Below are 18165 nucleotides of genomic sequence, written 5' to 3' on the forward strand. Positions count from 1 at the left end.
GAAGTAAATCTCACTGAGCAGTAGTTGCATTGGCCCTTGACAAAATTTCTGATAAAAATTTCCAGGTGAAAACCACTTTTTATTTGTTTCTTTGTTTGTCTGTCAGAATGAATAACTGTAGGAGGAGTTTCTTCGTGATAAGTGGTTATTTGTGCTTTAGAAAAAAAAAAGTTGACAGAAAGATATCTTTCGTATTCTCTGGTTCAGCGTGCAGTGCAGAGTGCTGTGTGACATCGCAGACTGCAAACATTTCAGTCAAAGTGAAAATCATGTGTTGCAGACCAGTAGTTTCAACTCATATTCATTTATATCAAACACGCTTAAGACAAACTCTGAAAGACCATTTCATTTTGTACAGAAATTTTCATTTTATTTGCCTTGAAAAAGAACAGATGTTAACAAAGTTTTTCGGGTTTTTTTTTTTTTTTTTTTTTATCATCAAAAAATACTTTGTTTTGTTTCGTTTTTTTTTTATTGCACTTTTTCACGTTTTGCCCCTTACAGAGTGCACTCTATTTACTCATTACATTGAGAAATGTAACCGTTTTGAAAAGATCATTGTGCAAAGCACCCCCCACCCTCCTTTGTCCTTCAACATGATGGTCCATCAAAGCTGGAGGTCAGCAGGTAGAAAGGGTCCTGTCTGGGGTGAAGCACGTTACTGTTCCCCAAGCTTGATTTTAAGCTTCTCAAATTGCTCAGTGAACCAATTCCTGAGGAAAATATAGAAACAATGGTGAGTTAGAAATCTGCAGCAGAGGATTAAGACACTGCTAATTTGCTTCTTTACTGCGCGCGCCCACCTGGTGGTCTCCGCAAACTCGCTGGTGTGAATGTCTTCAAAAGTTGTCTTGGCTTTCTCGGCCAGGGTTTTGCCCATTTCGCCGAGCTGTTGGCCGAACTTGTTAAATTTCTCCTCAATTGTCTCATCCTGAGCCTCTGCAGGTCAGAGCACATGCGATTTTACAAAATGACCAGAAAAAAAAAAAGTCATATTAGAGAAGTTTTAAAATGCGCCATCAAGTGCGGACCTACCTGTGTATGCGATAAAAGCCAGCATCAGCACGGCAACTGCGAGGTACAGTCTCATCTTGCCTGTGGTTCCCTGAGAATGGAAAGAATCAGATGTATGTTTGCTGCTTCAACTGTTGCACAAAAGTTATCTTTCGGAGAGAAATGACCGATATTAGTGGGCTGAAAAAGATCGTTTTCGTTCAAAGATTGCGCACACGCATGTCAGCACCACAGCGGCTGGACAGCTCCCATCTAAATTGGTCCCTGACATTAATCACTTGCTCAACAGTTAATCCTTTAAAGCTTACTTCCAAATTATTTCCCAAGGTGCGTAAGTGTGCCTCCTACTTACAACGTATCATCATCTGTAATAAATATTTTTTTTTTTAACGTGGAAATCTTTCTGATAAAAAGGCTCCAACATTTGCGAAATTTACTTTCTTACTAAACATTTCTGTGATAAATAAAGCGTCTAAACATATCTTCTGTTCATTTAGATAAATTGTTGAAACATACCTGTTTTCCAACTCAGATGAGAATACAAATCAAGTGTTGTAAAGCGCAAGCGTGCGCGCTCCTCTTTATAAGCCTGCAGATTCCAGGGGGTGACGCAAAGCACCAGACTTGGTCAGCATGCACAGGATGGCCTTGACGTGTCACTGCCCCTTTATTGATCAGCACCCACTATACTTTAATTTAAAAATTTAATAAAAGAACTTCCCTGCAAACTTAAACAATTGAAATTGTGCCAACTGTACAGTAGTTTATATTTAGTGTATACATTAAAAGAAGCGGTGACAAGGAAACACATTTCTGAGCTAATCCTTCAGTTAAAAAAAACAAAAAACAAAAAGAGTGTAAGCAGATAAGCTGAGATGTGCTGTAGAGGAACATAGTTCACAGCAGATAGAATTGTGAAAAAAATGGCCATTTGGAAGCTCCTTTGGACCTGACAAGACGCCACACTGTCAAGCAGAGTGTAGGATTACAGGCGGAGGCTTATCTGGGTTTTGATGTAAAAAAAAAAATAATGGTTAAACTGCTCCACAACCAGATTTGACTCTATGCTTACTTGGAATGATAGTGATGTACATTCTTAATATCTTGCAAATTGCCCAAAAAAAAAAAAAAAAAAAAAAAATTCTTATAAAAATTGCATTTGATAAACTGTAGGCTCTGTTTTTTTTTTTGGTACAAGTCTTGATGCTACATCAAGTACAATGACTGCATTGTTAAAGTTTGCACAGTTGAAAAAAAACCACATTTATTTTTAATAAAATACATTGCAGCCTTTTTAAATCATGCAGCTTGTGGAATTATTATAAAATTAACGTTAAATTTAATTTGGTGTTTCTCATGTGTTCATCATCACTGTGATAATATGCAAAAGCTGCTTTGCAGTCAGTTTGTTAAAACACATTTTAGCATGAAAACGTTTATGTTGTTAAGTCAAACAATCATTGGTAACTGCTTTAAGTGATGAATAAAAGTTGCAATATTTGTCTTTTAAATTTACCTCTTGTTAAGCTTTGCTGACAAATCATTATCTGTGATTTCTTGGGACTTACATTTCTTAATTTTGCCTTTGCGCTCTATTGAGGACAAGAGTCGGTAGCAGCCTGTTCACTCAGGCACACTGCCTGCGTGTCTGTTTGGGTGCTTTTCCATTCTTTGCTCTACTTAGAATTGCATTGCCACATTTGTCTGTCTGTTTGTCTCTTGTCCAGACCTTCCCTCTTTGAAAAGGGAAGTAAAACCATATGTGATTATCAGGAGACAGAAAAGCAGTGCAGTTGGATGAACTGCAGTGATCTCTGATTACCTCAGACGTGAGTTTGAACCTAGAAGTTTGCATCTAACGATTAAAAACCTTTATTGTTGCTCATGTCTCTGTTTTCACACCAAGCCGCCTGTTGAAAAGGCCCAAAAGTCCACTTATTGCGACTATTGCTGTAATGAAAAGCCTACAGTGGAGTTAAATGAGCCTTCACATGCCTCATCGTTCACACATTACCCTTGAGTGACCCAATCTCCATTTCTTTTGTAATGAAGTGGCCAGTGGGTGTATGTATGAGTTTGAGCTTGCATGCATACGAGCACCTCTTGAATAATTGCAGGAGGCATAGGGTGTGAAAGTGCATGTCTGGTGTGCTCCCAATTTGCAATAACAAGCTGAACAAAAAGGTTGTTTTTTGTGTTTGGCCAAGGCCCCTGTGGTGACTGATGTTCTGTGCCAACTCTAAAGAGGACGGAAAGGATGTGAGTTGTAAAAAAAAAAAAAAGAGGTAAAATGTCTGCAGGGGTGTTTGCAGAGGGGTTACTCGCAGTCATGGGCTAGTTCGCACCTGCTAATTTGCTGGAGTTTTTGTTTTGTGCGTGTTGCAGGGCAGTGCTCAGATTGCAGACACGGTATAGGAACAGACGGAGCATGAATGCTGAAGTAGCTGGATGCTTGTGGTTTTCCTGTTTTTACCATCTATGAGTAATCCCTGTACACAAGTGGCTGTGTGCTGTAGGAGTTTCACTTGTTGGTTAGAAGATAAACACTGATACCTAAAAAATAATGATCTCATACGGGATAAACACCTGGTCATAGAGTTTGTCATTCTTTCACTTCATGTGCAATGCCCTTTAACACATAAGGAACTTGTAAACATGTTTTGTCACAATCCATGGAGGTGGTTTGTTGCTGTTGCACTCTATATATGAACAGTTTGACCAGTTTTTCTCCTCATTTCTAATATGGTATATTTATAAAACATAAATAAACAAAAGAAGGAAATCTAAATAATTTTGTCTTTCTACTGCATGCACCTAAAGGGATTTCACCCCCCAGAAAATATGTGTTCTGTTCCTGAAGCTCAGTTTGTGTATCTTCATTTTCAGAGAGGAAAATCTTCCAATAAAGAAAACACAGCTGCATCTTTCTGGAGTCTGGAATGAAGTGGAAAGGTCAGAGGAGGGAAGATGAGAAGGGGACAAGTGGTGTCCTCTGCTGGCCTCTGCTCTGTACTTTAAAGGAAAAATCCTGCTGTGTTTAACAGACGTAAAGCGCTCATCAAACACAGCGGGTGGACTTCTTCACTTTTCTGTCCAGTTTTTTGCATTTACCACCACTGAAAGAACGGATAAAGCTACTAAATGTAATAAATTTGGAATGCTGATCATTAAGTCTTCTTCTTCCTTTGCTCAGCGTGAGACAAGAGTACAGCTGGAGGAGATTGGGCATGTCATGCACAAACATACTGTGAAACTTAAATGTGCACATAGCTGCTGCTGTTGTTTATGTCTCTTATCAGTAGATTTGTTCTTGCACAAAAGCATAGCTTGCAGGATAAGTTAGGTCGAGATAAAGGTTGAGTTAGCACTTTGTCACTGTGAAAAAAAAACTCAATCCATTGCACAAAATGTTCCCAAATACCTGCTGAGATCAAGAGAAAGGAATCTGGAAGCAAATCTTTACAAGTCTGGACGAGAGCAACACAGAGGATATGCGATGTGGGGGTGGCTGTACAATGGGAGTTAATACAGAGAGTTGGGGGAGGAAAACAGGTTAAAGGAGAGGCAAAATGCCAACTTTTGTGTTTTAATAATCTGATCTCTGAGGCTTGCAGTGAGGGTCTGGAGACAACACTTCTCCTTGTTAACAATGGACTAGAGGCGGGGTGAAATAGTAAAAGGTCAGCAATGTCTGTCACAAAACTGGACAAGGAGAGACAGGCTGCCTTTCATGCTTCTTACTTCATGCAGATAAGCAATTAAGCTTTGGGACCAGTAACTTAATGAGCATGTTTTTTGCAATATGAGCAGAGAATACATATGAGATGCAAACAGGATTATGAAACCCCCCCCCCCCCCCATGTGGTCACCTCATGTAAGAACCTTCATAACTGCTTAATGCTTTACATGCATTGAATAAATTATACCTTATATCAATCAGCTTAATACAATCAATGTTAACTGTTAAGTAAATTAACAGTTGCTTAGTTGGATCATCTGCGCTGGTTAAGTTCAGATTGATTTATGTGCACTATATTAAGACGAGTGTATCAAACTGTTAAGTTACAATGCACCTAGACCTTCCCTTGAATAATAGATTCAGAAAAACAGAATGAGAAGGAAGATTCTTTTCAAGAGTTCTTTATTCACTCAGCAATGTTCAGCACACTGCAGGCACAGGCAGTGTGCTCATAGAGAGCAGCATGTTGGGCATACATCTGGAACACAATGGTTGCTTGTGGAAAAGCGACAGGCAGGCCTGCACTTTACTCACCGCTTGTCAAATATGTATAAAGTCACTTTATTTTGCTTTTCTGTAAGGTTTAACATGGACTAACATACAGTGCAGGATGGTTAGAAGAAAATAACAGACATGTCTGTATGGGACTCTGAAGTTGCAAACATTATTTAGTGCATTCATTGAAAATAAAGACAATTGTTATTGATGCATAAAGGATGAGAGGAGCCCTGTGTGAAACTGAAACTTACCATACTTACTGAAACTACAGAAAACATGGTAACACTTTAAAGTAGAAAAGTAAAGCATATTACAAATAACTGTCTTGTTTTGGAATAATGAAATGTGGTGCTTGTGTTCAGTGATCGAGAGAGAGGACAGGAACAAAAGAGGGCAACTTTGCTGAATTACGGCCCCATCTGCTGACAATTCTGTAAAAGATGCAGCTTCATCTCTCCCTTCTTATCCCCTCCCTTTATCCTGAACACTGAAATGCAAAAGGTACATAATCAGTAACTCTCAACTTTCTTCCTTTCCTTCACCACTAATCAGTGGTTTTACACTCCTTCTGCTACCAATTACAGCCTTTAATAACCATCAGTCTTTCTTTAGGCAGTGGTCTGCTTGACTTTGTCCATGACGGTTTCAATATGCTCACGGAGCTTGGTGGCATATGGGGCAAACAGGTCTGTTATCTCATCCATCCTGTTGTCAATGGAGCTGCGCAGGTCCTTCATGCTGGACTCTAGATGGGTCTTGATGCTCTCAGCCTGAGTCTCCAGGATTGACGAGATCTCACCCAGCTTCTGAGTGGCAACATCACTGGCTTGCTGGGCGTAGGGCTCAACCTGCTCTTTTACAGCGCCCAGGTTCTGGGAGGTGCGGGACTGAAGCTCACTCACATAGGTGGATACAGTACTGTAATGAAAAAGAAGACAAGGGTTAGGTTTCACATTAAAAATAAACACAAGGCTTAAAGTTTTATAAGCCTTAATGCAACTTACTCGCGAATTTCTTCGGTGTCCTTGATCAGGCGTTTCCTCAGCTTGTTGGAATAGGTGCTGATGCGGCTACGGACATCCTCGCTATTCTGCTGCACCATTGTTTTGAGCTCACCGAGGTATTCTGTGCTGCGTTCTTTGGCATCAGTCATGTCCTTCTGCAGTTTGTTGGCCAGAAGTTGCAGGTCCTCCACCAGCTGGCCAGAGGAGCTTGTAGCCAAAGGAGCCAGCTTGCTTTGGATCTCCTCTCTGTATGTGGTCAGCTCTGCCATGGTGTCAGTGATCAGGGTGCTAGAAACAGAGGAAACAGATGATCAGACATAAGGAAACTGACATCAAACAAGCAATGTAGAAGGAGATATTCTAAATGAGATGAGTAAAAAATTGTGCACATACTCAAGCTCTCGACTGAGCTGAGAGGCCTTGATGCTGTCCACCACTCCATCAGCTTGTTTGCCCAGGTCTGAGATGTACTGCCAGAAGCGGTCCACGCTGCCCTCCAGGCGAGTCATGGTGGCATCAGGCGGGGGCAAAGTACGGGCATTGCAGCCTACAATGGACACATGTGCAAAGCATGAATAAAAAGCTCCATATTTACAAAATTAGTCTTGTTGATGGTAAAGCTGCAGAAAACTTACCAGTGATAACTGCAAGAGCAAGAATCAGAGCCACAGCCTTCATGGTGTTTGGACACAGATACTGGGAAAGACACAATAAATAAGTTATGAAAGTGGCACAATGCGTGAGGATGCTCTCACAACATTCAGGAAAGCCATGTATAGATTTATAAGTACAGAAAATAAAGCAACGAGACACCTCATAAAAATAAAGCAACATTTACCAGGAGCTTAGCAAGTAAGAAGCAGCTTCTGTGGACTGTTACTCACCTGAGAGGTCGAGCTTCCTCCGTGCTGCCAGGACGGTGACTGAAGCCTTTTATAGTCCCAGGAGGCTTCTGTCGGAGGTGGAGGAAGGAGGGGGGGGTAAAAACGCACTCTCCGCCGCGCGTTCACGCGGTGATGATTTGTCTGCCCAGAATCCTGTCTCCACGCGCGCAACGTGACACCAGCAGCGCGTCCGAAGTTCTCACCGCCTTGCATCGTTACAGGAGATGACTGGGCTTTCTGGCTGACACGAAATTTAATGAGGTGAAAGTTTCACGTCCACACTGCGGATGAAAGTTCTTCCATAGCTTGCCACGTTTTTCCCCCCTCAAAATTGACAGTTCCTCTGCTGGTTCTTACAGTTTCTTGCTTCAGTCAGGGGTGGAGGTCGGATTTTTTGCGAGAAAAAAAAAGAAAGAAAGAAAGAAATTCGTCAGTATATTTAAAAAAAAACCAAAACATTTATGTCATTGTTAACAATGAGATGCCTCATTACAGATGTGCAAATGCTTTGCAGAAGTTCAATATAACACAAAGTGACCTGCAGTTTCTGCATAAATGTTGATTTATGATCACGAAACGGGTTTTGTCAGGTAGACTCATGTACATAGTTTCATCAGTTTACTTTAGTTTTAACTAGACTGATCAACAAATCAGACTGTGGGTTATAATTGTCTACTAAACCTTTTTCTGTTTTGGTTGAACTTCTTACTTTTCTGGCTTTGTCTTTGGTTTCAGTGCCACTTTGACTCAAGCAACAGATTGAAATAGTTCCCTCCCTTCTGCTTATTGCAGGTATGTGTAAACTGATTACAACTTAGCACCTTCTCTTTTGATCACTGTCACCATATGGTCTTATCTGAATACAAATCCTCTGGCAGCAGGGTGCAAAAAAGCCTTTCATCACCTATTTCTATTTAAATGCTTTACAAGCATTTCCTGTTGACAGACCAGGTAAACAACACAGAAAGACTTGCAAACCTCCCCCAGCACACAGCCTACAGCACATTTGCACAGGAACCTCGTGTATCAGATTGTATGAGTGTCATCTTTATTTTTTAATGGAATTTCTTCACAGTGCAGCTGCACAAAGGTTGAAATATCCTGTATCTGAGGAACAAATAATATGTTTGCACGACAAGATGGGCATGTTTTTGCTTGCAGACAGTTTGGTTTCTGTGATAAACCAACTGCACAAAAGAGGGATTACTGCTGATAAATTTCCCAGAATGATGCAAAGACACCCCACAAAAGAAATAAATTATACAGGCGCTGCCAAGCTAAATACATAGGAGAAATATTAGCCACTTTATCCTCAAGATTTTCTGACAAAGAAAGAATTTATCTAAACCCGCAAATATTTTTTTGATAGAGACCAAGTTTAATTGTCACAAGCCCTGCTGTTCATTTTGTTCGACCCCAGTTAGACAAATACAAATCCCTGGTCTGTCATCAGTTATTTTACCGCTGTGGTTTCAGAAGATTTGTGTTTCTTTGGTAGCAAAACACAAGCAAAACAATTACTCAGGGTGTCAAACCTAAAATGTGGCAGTAATCAAAACTTTTGGTGATATACAACTCACATTTTACCTGTTATGTCTCAAACTTTTCAGTGACACAATATATGGGAGATCTGCACATAATATCATGAATTCAGTTTCAGATAAGTAAACAGTTTATTGTCTAGCGGAGTCACTGCAGTTTGTGGTTTTCTTAAAGTAACTCCTGATTAAATCAAATTATTATTTGTAACACTGTCAGTCTGATTCCATCACTGTTGATCACATGTTTAATTACCTTCGCCCTTTAGGACTTGGCCTCTTTGTTGTCAGCCTGAAGATTTCTTTGTACTGTTATTTTCACAGAAACTTGTCTGAAGGAACAACGTTTAAAGTAGGTTGACATGTATATCAAGTGACTGCTGAGGCGTGTCACACAGTAAGGTAAACGTTGAGCTTTATAACCATTGTGATCCACTTTAAAGTGGACCAGAAAACTGGCAGATCAATCCAACCATTCTGCCTCAACATTGTCACGCAATGATCACTTTTTTTCATTTTTCTATTCTTATGGTCTCATGAAATCTTTTGAAGTTGTGTGAAATGTCTGTTTACAGTTGCTTTTTTTGATGTACCCTAATATGAACCGTGTGCAAAGGCAGCAGGCCACCTTTAGCTTATGACACTTGAGATTAAATGTCTTCTCCAAGACAAAGGGGTAGAAGTCAGATGGAGAAGTGAAACTGAGAAAATGAAGAAAAACTATGAGGTAATACAGTGAAAAATCTGATTGTCAGCCAAACTACATTTGCTTCTCCTTTGCTCCACAACAATGGAAGAAGGAGAGTATGTGAGGGGGGAGGATTTAGCTTTTGAACAAAAGCAACCCCAGGAATTTGGTTTTTGGTATGGGTGATCTCACTTCGTTTAAGTGACAGTCATCTGTTTAGATGAGTCGGTGAAGTTACTGTACTGATAGACTGTGGGTTAAAAGTTGCCAACACATTTACAGTATGTGTTTTACAACCAGGTGGACTTTGAAGCATGTCTTAGCCCCCTTTTCTTGTCAGTGTTCCTTTTAATCTTTTCTTATGCTGATTAGTGGAATTAAAAACAAACTTATAAAATTGAGTGAAAAAAAATGTTAACCTCTTGCCAGATCATCATGTGGGTATGAATCAGAGTGGTATCAGCTGATTGTTGCAGAATGTGGGAGTCTGATTAAATTCATCACTGCAGTCAGTCCCTGTAGTGTTTTCACCTTCATTATCAACAAGGATTCAATTTTAGTATGTGTGACTCAGTGATGCGTTGCTACTGCAGCATGCGCTTTAGATGCAAATAATGCATAAATCCATGTTTGAGCAGAGCCAGGTAAGCTGCTTCTAGACTTAAGGCTAAGCTAAGCTAACTATCTCTTTGTTGCCGCTAACGAAGATATTTAAGTAGTATCAAATGTCATCCTTTTCAAAATGTCTTCTTCCATGGTCTCACTGGTACCTGGTAACATTGAATGCAATAAATTCATACAGGAGTTAAAGTTGCTAATACATGACAGAAACATCAGTGCCCAGAAAAAGAAGTTCATTAATAGAAAAAATGGACATAATATTAAAAACTGTGTTTGTATGTTATCTTATCACTCGTAAAATGACTGGTGTATTTATTGTCATACAATGAATCGCTTACGGTCACCATGCATTCACAGTTATGGTTGGTGTACTGCAAAAACTGAAATCTAAGTAAGATTAAAAATCTTACATTTTTAAAGGTAAGATCATTCTTAGTTTTTATGCCAGAGAATTCCTCTTGTTTTAAGAGTATTTTTACTTGTTTTGGGAAGTCTTGACAAGCCAAATTTTCTTGTTCTGTTGGCAGATAATTTATCTTATTTTAAGCAACATTTACGTAATTTTTGTATACCGTAGTTTTTCAAGGCTGAGTTTTTGCAGTGTATTTGAGGTAATTCCTATACCCATAATTACAACTAGACATTAGTAATTCTGACATACTACCTTTAAATCATTATATTTTATAGAAACATTTATGTTACTGCAAATGAAAACGTCCATTTTTAGAAATTTAAAGTTTTCTATAGTTCAGATATGCATTTTCTTCTATGTATCTATTCTAATGTATCTATTCTCATGAACAGCCTTAATAATTCTGCCAGGTTTTATGTGTGTGTCTGTGTGTGTGCAGGATTAACAGTGTGCAGAGCTGGGACAGCTGGGGGCAGAACAGAGGAATGTTATTTGCCACTGGGCAAGGCAGCGTGGGAGCAATCTGGCAGCAGGGATGGAGGCACCAACAGGAAAACAGGAAAACAGGAAAAAAAAAAAAAGAGAGAAAAGAAAGTACAAGCAGTTGATGTTTTTGAAATTGTAGACATGCAAAAGCAAATCCAAGCATGCCCTGTATCCACAACTGAATCCTCCAGGGGTGTGTCAGTGGTGAAGAGGTAGACCGAGTTTTTTTTTTCCAAGCAGAGACTGAAGAAACGTTCATTTTTGTGGCATTAATATTATTTCTGTGTTTGTAGTTAAAAAAATATCTCTGTCATACAGAAATAATACATTTCAAGGATTTATGTTAAAATGAAAAACAGTGATAATTGTATTTTAATGAAGTAAAAGGGTGTAACAGTCATTTTTAGGCCTCAGTAGTTAGTTTTACCCATTTTTTCAGGGTTTTTTTCTATTCATACTTAACATTACACTTCAAATGCAGGCATTTACTTTGCCTTCCATAACTGGGAGTGTGGGAGTGATCTGGCAGCAGAGATGGAGGTTTAACGGGAAAAACAAATAAGACAAACACGTGAAAGCAGGATATGTTTGTGAATTTCCAGACTTGCAGAGGCAAACCTGAACATGCCCTGTCATAATACCCACCCTACACCAAGATGAAAGTAGCATGTGGGTTTCAGCTTGACCATTTATTTAAGAAATTCTTCTTTTTTTGAGCCATTCATTGTGGATTAGTGAAATACAGAGGACCTTTGCCATCCTAAATATTCCACTTTAAGCTTCAGTTTGATAATATTTCAGTGTCTTCAAGCACTATTGGTGTTGTGGACAACTGAATATTTTTTATTTTACACACATCAGTAACCAACTAGTAAGTCACTGAGGCAATGAGTCTGAAACCACAATACTTCACAGCTGTTATTAGGTTCCTCTGAAAATGTGTTGTGGTCTGCAGTGATGTTTTCTTTTGCTAACTTGCATTTCTGTCTTTACAAATGTTTTTAAAGAGCTATTTCTGCCTTTTAAAAAGACTGACTTTAACTTAATCCAGTGTTATTTTTCAATAAAGATTAAAGAGATTTTTCCTTGAATGCACCCTTTCTGGCCAATCTGCAAGACTTGACTTGAGATGGCGTGAAGATTTTGATCTCCTAAAGACTTTCCTTTGTCTGTGTATTCCATGGATTTACTGGGTTGGTGAGCCTTGATTGAGATTAAGGGCAAAATGCATTTTTTTTTTTTTTATTTCAGTTAAGAGACTTATGTGAAATGCATTTTAAATCTTAATATATACCTGAAAAAAGACACAACCAGTTTTTCTGAAGGTTTCAGAGAGTTTTTAGGATCTTTTTTAGGATAGTAGAATGACACAATGTAGAAACAAAATCATTTATTAGGTCAGAGGATCCACTTTTACTGCTTCATAAGCAGTTCTGATCCTGACACGTCGATCCATCCATCCATCCATCCATCCATCCATCCATCCATCCATTGTCTGCTGATTATGCTGGTTGGGGTCATAAGGGCAGCAGCTTAAGCATAGAAGTCCAGACGTCCAGTAACCCGGTAACTTCTTCCGGCTCATCCAGGGGAATCCCAAAGTATTCCCATGTCAGCTGAGAGACAAAGTCCCACCAACGTGTCTTGGCTTTTCCTTGGGGTATCTTCCTGGTGGGATTTGCCTGGAATATCTAACCTGGGAGGAGTCAAGAAGGGGTCCTGACCAGAGGCCCCCACCACCTCCTCTAACTCCTCTCTCCATAAGGAGAAGCAGATCTTTTCTGAACCCCTTCTGCATGACCTCTCCCCTTGAGAGAGCTCAAACACCGTTCAATGTAAATATTCCAATAGCTTTTATTAATCTGATCACATTATGAGTGTATTTCTATGCTTGGTTCTGATTATATTTGAATATTTAAAAAATATTAAATGGTTATATGTGTGTAATGTGTTTGTATCATTTGCATTGATTAAAACTCCTTCAGAGTAGCTATGCTGTTTTTCTCTTGCTAGAGTCTACAAGAAAAGCTTACCGACACACTATTCTCCATGATTTTAAAAAAACAAAAGACATTACTCTCAAATAGTTTTGCTTTAACTTTATTTTCCATAAAACAGGAAGACAACACACAGTGTGTGATCACAGACCAACACTTATTTGTTATGTATTTACTTTCTTTTGACAATGAAAATATATCTTAAAATATCTTCAGCTTTCAAATATTGTAAATTAGTATTGCTGTATCAGCATGGGCATGTTCTTTTAGATCAGAGATCTGACTATTCTGTTTCATTAAATGCAGGTCCTTTTCTTCACTATTAACTAATGGTTTACTTAGGCTTTAACAAAGGACTCGTAGAGAGAGGTGAGATGGGCCTGGAGGTCCTGGGTGTAGGGGTCCAGTTTCTCCCTCAGCTCATCAACATAGGGGGTGGCAATATCTTTCACCTGCTGAGCTCTCTGTGTGAGCTCGGTCTGAACTCTTTGGGTGACGGGGGCCATTTTCTCTTTGAATTCCTCCAAATGCTGGTCCACCTTCAGCTTCAGGTCATCGGTGTAGGGCCCCAGCTGACCCTGCAGATCCTTCACACTCTGCTCCAGGCTGGTCTTCAGCTCCTCACTCTTCTGCATAATGGTGGTCCTCAGGGCCTCGGAGTCCAGGGAGTCGGTGTAGGGGGCCAGCTCCTGCTTGAGCTGCTCCACTCTCTGCTGGATCTGGGTCTTCAAGTTCTCAGTGTAGGGCTCCAGCTTCTCCCTGGCTGTGCTCAGCTCCTGCGTCACACGCTCTCTCAAGACCTCGGCCTCTGTGGTGACTTTGGTGATCATATCCTGGGCTGCAGGGGGAAGCTGCTCCTGCAGACTGGCTGCGTATTTGCTGGCCAGTTCAGTACTTTCGGTTATACGGGCACTAGATGAAAAGGTGACATAGGAAGAAAGCACCACTGTGAGATTTCATGCCATATTTGTGAATGCTTTTGAGATTCTTTTCTTTTTCATTTTCCAATTATTATATTGTTAGCATTTCCCCACAGTCATATATGACCTACCTGACATCCTGTCCAATCTGAGACTTCCTGATCATCTGGAGGGTGTCATCAGCTGTCTGGGTAGCTTTGCCAACATAGTCCCAGAAAGCCTCAGTCACCACTTCCATCTGTGGCATGGGTGCATCGGCAGAGTGAAGGTGGGCATTGCAGCCTGTTAAGGGACACAGACACAAGTTTAGAGAACTGTAGAAAAGTTGTTTGAGTGGAAATTTATGCACTGCATCCTCAGTCACATAGGCTTGCATTTGCAAAAGAATAATGCTGACTTCTCACCAGTGAAAACGGCGAGCACGAGCACAGCAAGGACTTTCATGGCTCTTTGACCCTTTGAGAAGAAAATATCTGTTAGTCACCAAAGCATTTTCACCAGGCAGTTGAGATGAAGCTAGTAGCCCCTCTTTCTTCTTCTTACCTGAGTTTGCAAGTGTGTCTGTAAATCCACTTGGTTGTGCTTGTGTTGAGCTGCTGAAGCTCTGCAGCTTATATAGCAAGCCAGACAGTAATGATCCCAAAGTCCAAGAAGTAGTGCCTTGCTGTCACCTTGCCTCACCCTGTTATCCCAAGCTGACATCTTTTCCTAGAAAATCATGCAACATTCATATACAAACTCCTGATTTTACATCAATAAGCAATACATAACTCTTTATGCAGCTTCATTTGTCCAGGAACTTAGGAATTTTATTTAAAATCACAATTATTGTTCATTGGTCTTACATGAGTACCTAAGGATATGTGTGACATCACCAATGATGGATAAAAGCTGTAGAGTTAACCCAAAATGACCCTCATTTGACTGTCTGTTGTCTCTCATTTCGGAGGCAGGAAGACCTCTGTTACAGCAGACACATTCTGCAACTTTCATTTCTTTGATGTTCAGATTTGATTTCACATGAAATACTGCATTGTGTCTTTTAGCATGACATTTAGCCTGCTCACATCACAGCGATAATTCTTGTTCCTCTCTTGTCATGCCAATGTGCAGCAATTCCATGTGTCTGTCTGGCCAAAGGTTAGCAGTTTCAGGCACCGTCAGCCTCAGAGGGACAAAGTAGCTGCTGTTTCACACCAGACACGCCGTAGTTCAATTCTCATGAACCACTTTTAGAGAGTTGCACTTTGCTTGGATTGCTTTATTTTTAAGTTTGACACCGTTTGCTCTCAGACAAGTAAAGCCCTTCATCCCTATGTGAGACATTACAATAGTTTTAATTTTAAAAAAAGGTTGAACATTTTGTAGTCAGAGTCCTTCAAGAAGTTAGTTCATGAGGGGTTTAGTACAACTTAATGTTAAGATGACATTCACTTCCAAACAACCCTTACATAGCAATACAACCAGCAAAATGTTTTCACTAATGGCAGAATGAATATAAAACTGTACCAAGAGCAATGGAGACTAGGTCAATAATATTGATTAAAACTAAAAATAAAGAATTTTTAAGCTAAACACAATTTAACTGATGTTTATACATATGTATATATATATATATATATATATATATATATATATATATATATATATATATATATATATATATATATATAAAATTGATAAAATTGTACCATGATGTTTTATCATGAGTGCAGAAAAAATGCTGAAATTCATACACTGGTGATTCCTTCTCAAACAATTTGGGTGTACTTAAACTTTGAGTATCAATGTTTCAGTAACTTGTCATGTTTTAGATGTTGTCTTGGTCTGACAGCTGACACATGATGAAGAGAACTGTTTTTCTACAAGCTCTTATTGAACCAGAGCATTTAGTGGTTCTATTTTTTTTTTATTTATTTATTTTTTTTTGCAATTAATCATTGTGTAAGAGAACAGAATACTGTGCTATAAATACTTTTTTTTTAAAAAAGTAGAAAAAAAAAGTTAAAAAAAAGAAAATCAAATTAAGTGTACCTGTAAAGGCTAACCGTGTGCAATCCATTATGATAATGGATGTGATAAACTAACAGTCTGTTCAAATTATTTCAAAAGAGAAGATCAGTTCATTTGTATCTAGTATCGTCGCTTCTTAATTCTTGTTGCTTGACCTCAAGACAAAGTCCACGATGGTGAGCGTATCGCCGTTATCTGAAATTATCTTGAGGCTGGTAGTGCTAGACTACGTCGACATATAATTACTGTGCCCTAAAAAAGCTTTCTAGCTGGGGATTGGAGAAAAGCCAATCCAATATATTTTAAAATATTACATTTTTCTTTCCAAGACATTTCTGATTTCCAGCTACTCTGTGAAAATATATAAAAGAGAAGAAGCAGACACAGGAAAACATTGTGACAGCATGGCAAGGACTCTTGGACTTTGTGCTCTTGACTACAACAGTCATCTGACTTCAGTATATATACGCGGAAGCAGCAATCCGACACACTCACAAACACATTAAACACTGAGAGATACACAAGCCCAAATCAGGTGAGAGTAACACTGTGTCGCTGACAAAATTTACAAGGCAATTATAAGTATATTTTTGCTTGTTTTTAATAGAAATAATCAAATAATGAAACCTTTTCTATCTTTCAGCAGGGTGCAGTCATGAAGGTGTTTGTGATTCTAGCTGTCGCAGTGCTCTCTGGTAAGCTGCAGGGTTTTCAATATGAAGGAAAATCTGATGGAAAATTTAGACACAAACTGAAAATCAGCATCACTTTCACACTATTGTTATCTTCATCCAACAGGCTGCAATGCCAACCTCTTTTATGCTGATGCACCCAAGCCTCAGCTGGAAGTGCTGACTGATGCTTTCTGGGATTACATTGCCAAGGCCACCCAGACAGCTGATGACACCCTCCAGATGATCAGGAACTCACCAATTGGACAGGAAATCAAGTAAGTGAACACATATCATATGATTAGGGTTGTTATGTAAAAACATCTGATGTTCTGACAACCACTTTGTTTGCCCTCCAGTGCCCGCCTGACAGAAAGCGCTGACATAGCTAGCAAGTATGCAGTCACCCTGCAGGAGCAGCTTCCCCCTGCAGCCCACGACCTGGTGAACAAGATCACCACAGAGGCTGATGTGTTGAAAAATGTGCTGACCCAGGAGCTGAGCTCTGTCAGGAACAAGTTGGAGCCCTATACTGAGAACATGAAGGCCCAGATCCAGCAGAGAGTGGAGCAGCTCAAGCAGGAGCTGGCCCCCTATGCTGACTCCCTGGACTCTGATGCCCTGAGGACCACCCTGATGCAGAAGAGCGAGGAACTGAAAATCAGCCTGGAGCAGAGTGTGAAGGACCTCCAGGCTCAGCTGGGGCCCTATACTGATGACCTGAAGCTGAAGGTGGACCAGCATCTTCAGGAATTCCAAAAAAGCGTGGCCCCCATGACCGAGAAAGTACAGGTGGAACTGAGCCAGAGAGCCAATCTTGTGAAACAGATGGTGGCCCCCTACGCTGAAGACTTGAGCAAAACACTGGACCCCTACGCCCAGGACCTCCACGCCCAGCTTAGTTCCTTCTACCAGTCATTTGTTGAAGCCAACTAAATCCAAGTTCACCTCCTGAGACATGACTTAAGAAGAACATGGCCTTGTTGGCACACCTCTGTTTGTAACATGAAATATATCAGACATCGGACTTGGACTGGACATCAAATCCAACTGTTTTCATATGCAGAACATAATATTTATTGCTATAAAGAAAATTCAAAGAAAACCCTGCACTTGTCAAACATGTAAATACTGTTTTTACTGTGTTGTTAAGTTAGTCGCTGTGACCTTTTTGCTAAGTTATCTGAAATAAACATATAAATCACATAACTAAACTTTGTTTTTTCTTTTTTCATAACTGCACTTATTGAGGTAATGTACAAATCTATGCATAGTCTCATCCTATACATGCAAAAGGTTTTTGAGGCATTTCCTTGCAAAACAGCTGTTTTTCATGGAACTGTCTTTACTTTGCTCAAAGGATCTAGTGGCTGTGATTGGTTACAGGTGGTGATTACTAATGGGACCTGTTTTTTTCCACATGAAGCAACTGGTATTTGTCTTAACACATGCTGGTTCCTGTCACAGTTTCGTCTCACAGTTGCACCGGAGATGGATAATTGTTCTTTCTGTGCTTGTCAATGCTTGCCATGATACTGCACTTTAGATGTGTTTACACTAAAACCATGTCACAACTGAAAGAAAGATGAAGGAACGATTTGATTCTGAGAAGGATTTAGGAGGAAAGTTCTTTGGATCCTACATGAAAATCTGTTTGCGAAAAGATCTTAATCTTTAATG

General features: G+C 39.7%; 4 protein-coding genes across 4 annotated transcripts; 1 reads left to right on the forward strand and 3 right to left on the reverse strand.

Moving 5' to 3' along the window:
* Positions 1-482: 482 nt before the first annotated feature.
* On the reverse strand, positions 483-2651 carry apoc1 (apolipoprotein C-I). The gene is made up of 5 exons (XM_079240838.1): positions 2583-2651; positions 1531-1679; positions 1036-1105; positions 804-939; positions 483-713 (listed from the first exon to the last, which is right to left on the reverse strand). The coding sequence occupies exons 3-5, from the start codon at positions 1088-1090 to the stop codon at positions 659-661; spliced, it is 246 nt and encodes an 81-aa protein (XP_079096964.1). The 5' UTR covers positions 1091-1105; positions 1531-1679; positions 2583-2651; the 3' UTR covers positions 483-658.
* A 2499-nt stretch (positions 2652-5150) lies between these two features.
* On the reverse strand, positions 5151-7352 carry apoeb (apolipoprotein Eb; the record flags this gene model as incomplete). The annotated part of the gene is made up of 5 exons (XM_079241040.1): positions 5151-6169; positions 6256-6543; positions 6649-6802; positions 6891-6951; positions 7140-7352. The coding sequence occupies 5 exons, from the start codon at positions 7350-7352 to the stop codon at positions 5860-5862; spliced, it is 1026 nt and encodes a 341-aa protein (XP_079097166.1). The 3' UTR covers positions 5151-5859.
* Positions 7353-13219: 5867 nt separating this feature from the next.
* Positions 13220-14479, reverse strand: LOC306755660 (uncharacterized protein; the record flags this gene model as incomplete). The annotated part of the gene is made up of 4 exons (XM_079240152.1): positions 14345-14479; positions 14206-14257; positions 13933-14083; positions 13220-13793 (listed from the first exon to the last, which is right to left on the reverse strand). Exons 2-4 carry the CDS (start codon positions 14243-14245, stop codon positions 13220-13222), a joined length of 765 nt encoding a protein of 254 aa, XP_079096278.1. The 5' UTR covers positions 14246-14257; positions 14345-14479.
* A 1990-nt stretch (positions 14480-16469) lies between these two features.
* Positions 16470-17421, forward strand: LOC306756011 (uncharacterized protein; the record flags this gene model as incomplete). Its single annotated transcript, XM_079240628.1, has 3 exons — positions 16470-16509; positions 16613-16763; positions 16845-17421. The coding sequence occupies 3 exons, from the start codon at positions 16470-16472 to the stop codon at positions 17419-17421; spliced, it is 768 nt and encodes a 255-aa protein (XP_079096754.1).
* Positions 17422-18165: the final 744 nt, after the last annotated feature.

The sequence above is a fragment of the Telmatherina bonti genome, assembly GCF_933228915.1.
Source record: "Telmatherina bonti genome assembly, chromosome: 5".
Taxonomy (NCBI): Eukaryota; Metazoa; Chordata; class Actinopteri; order Atheriniformes; family Telmatherinidae; genus Telmatherina; species Telmatherina bonti.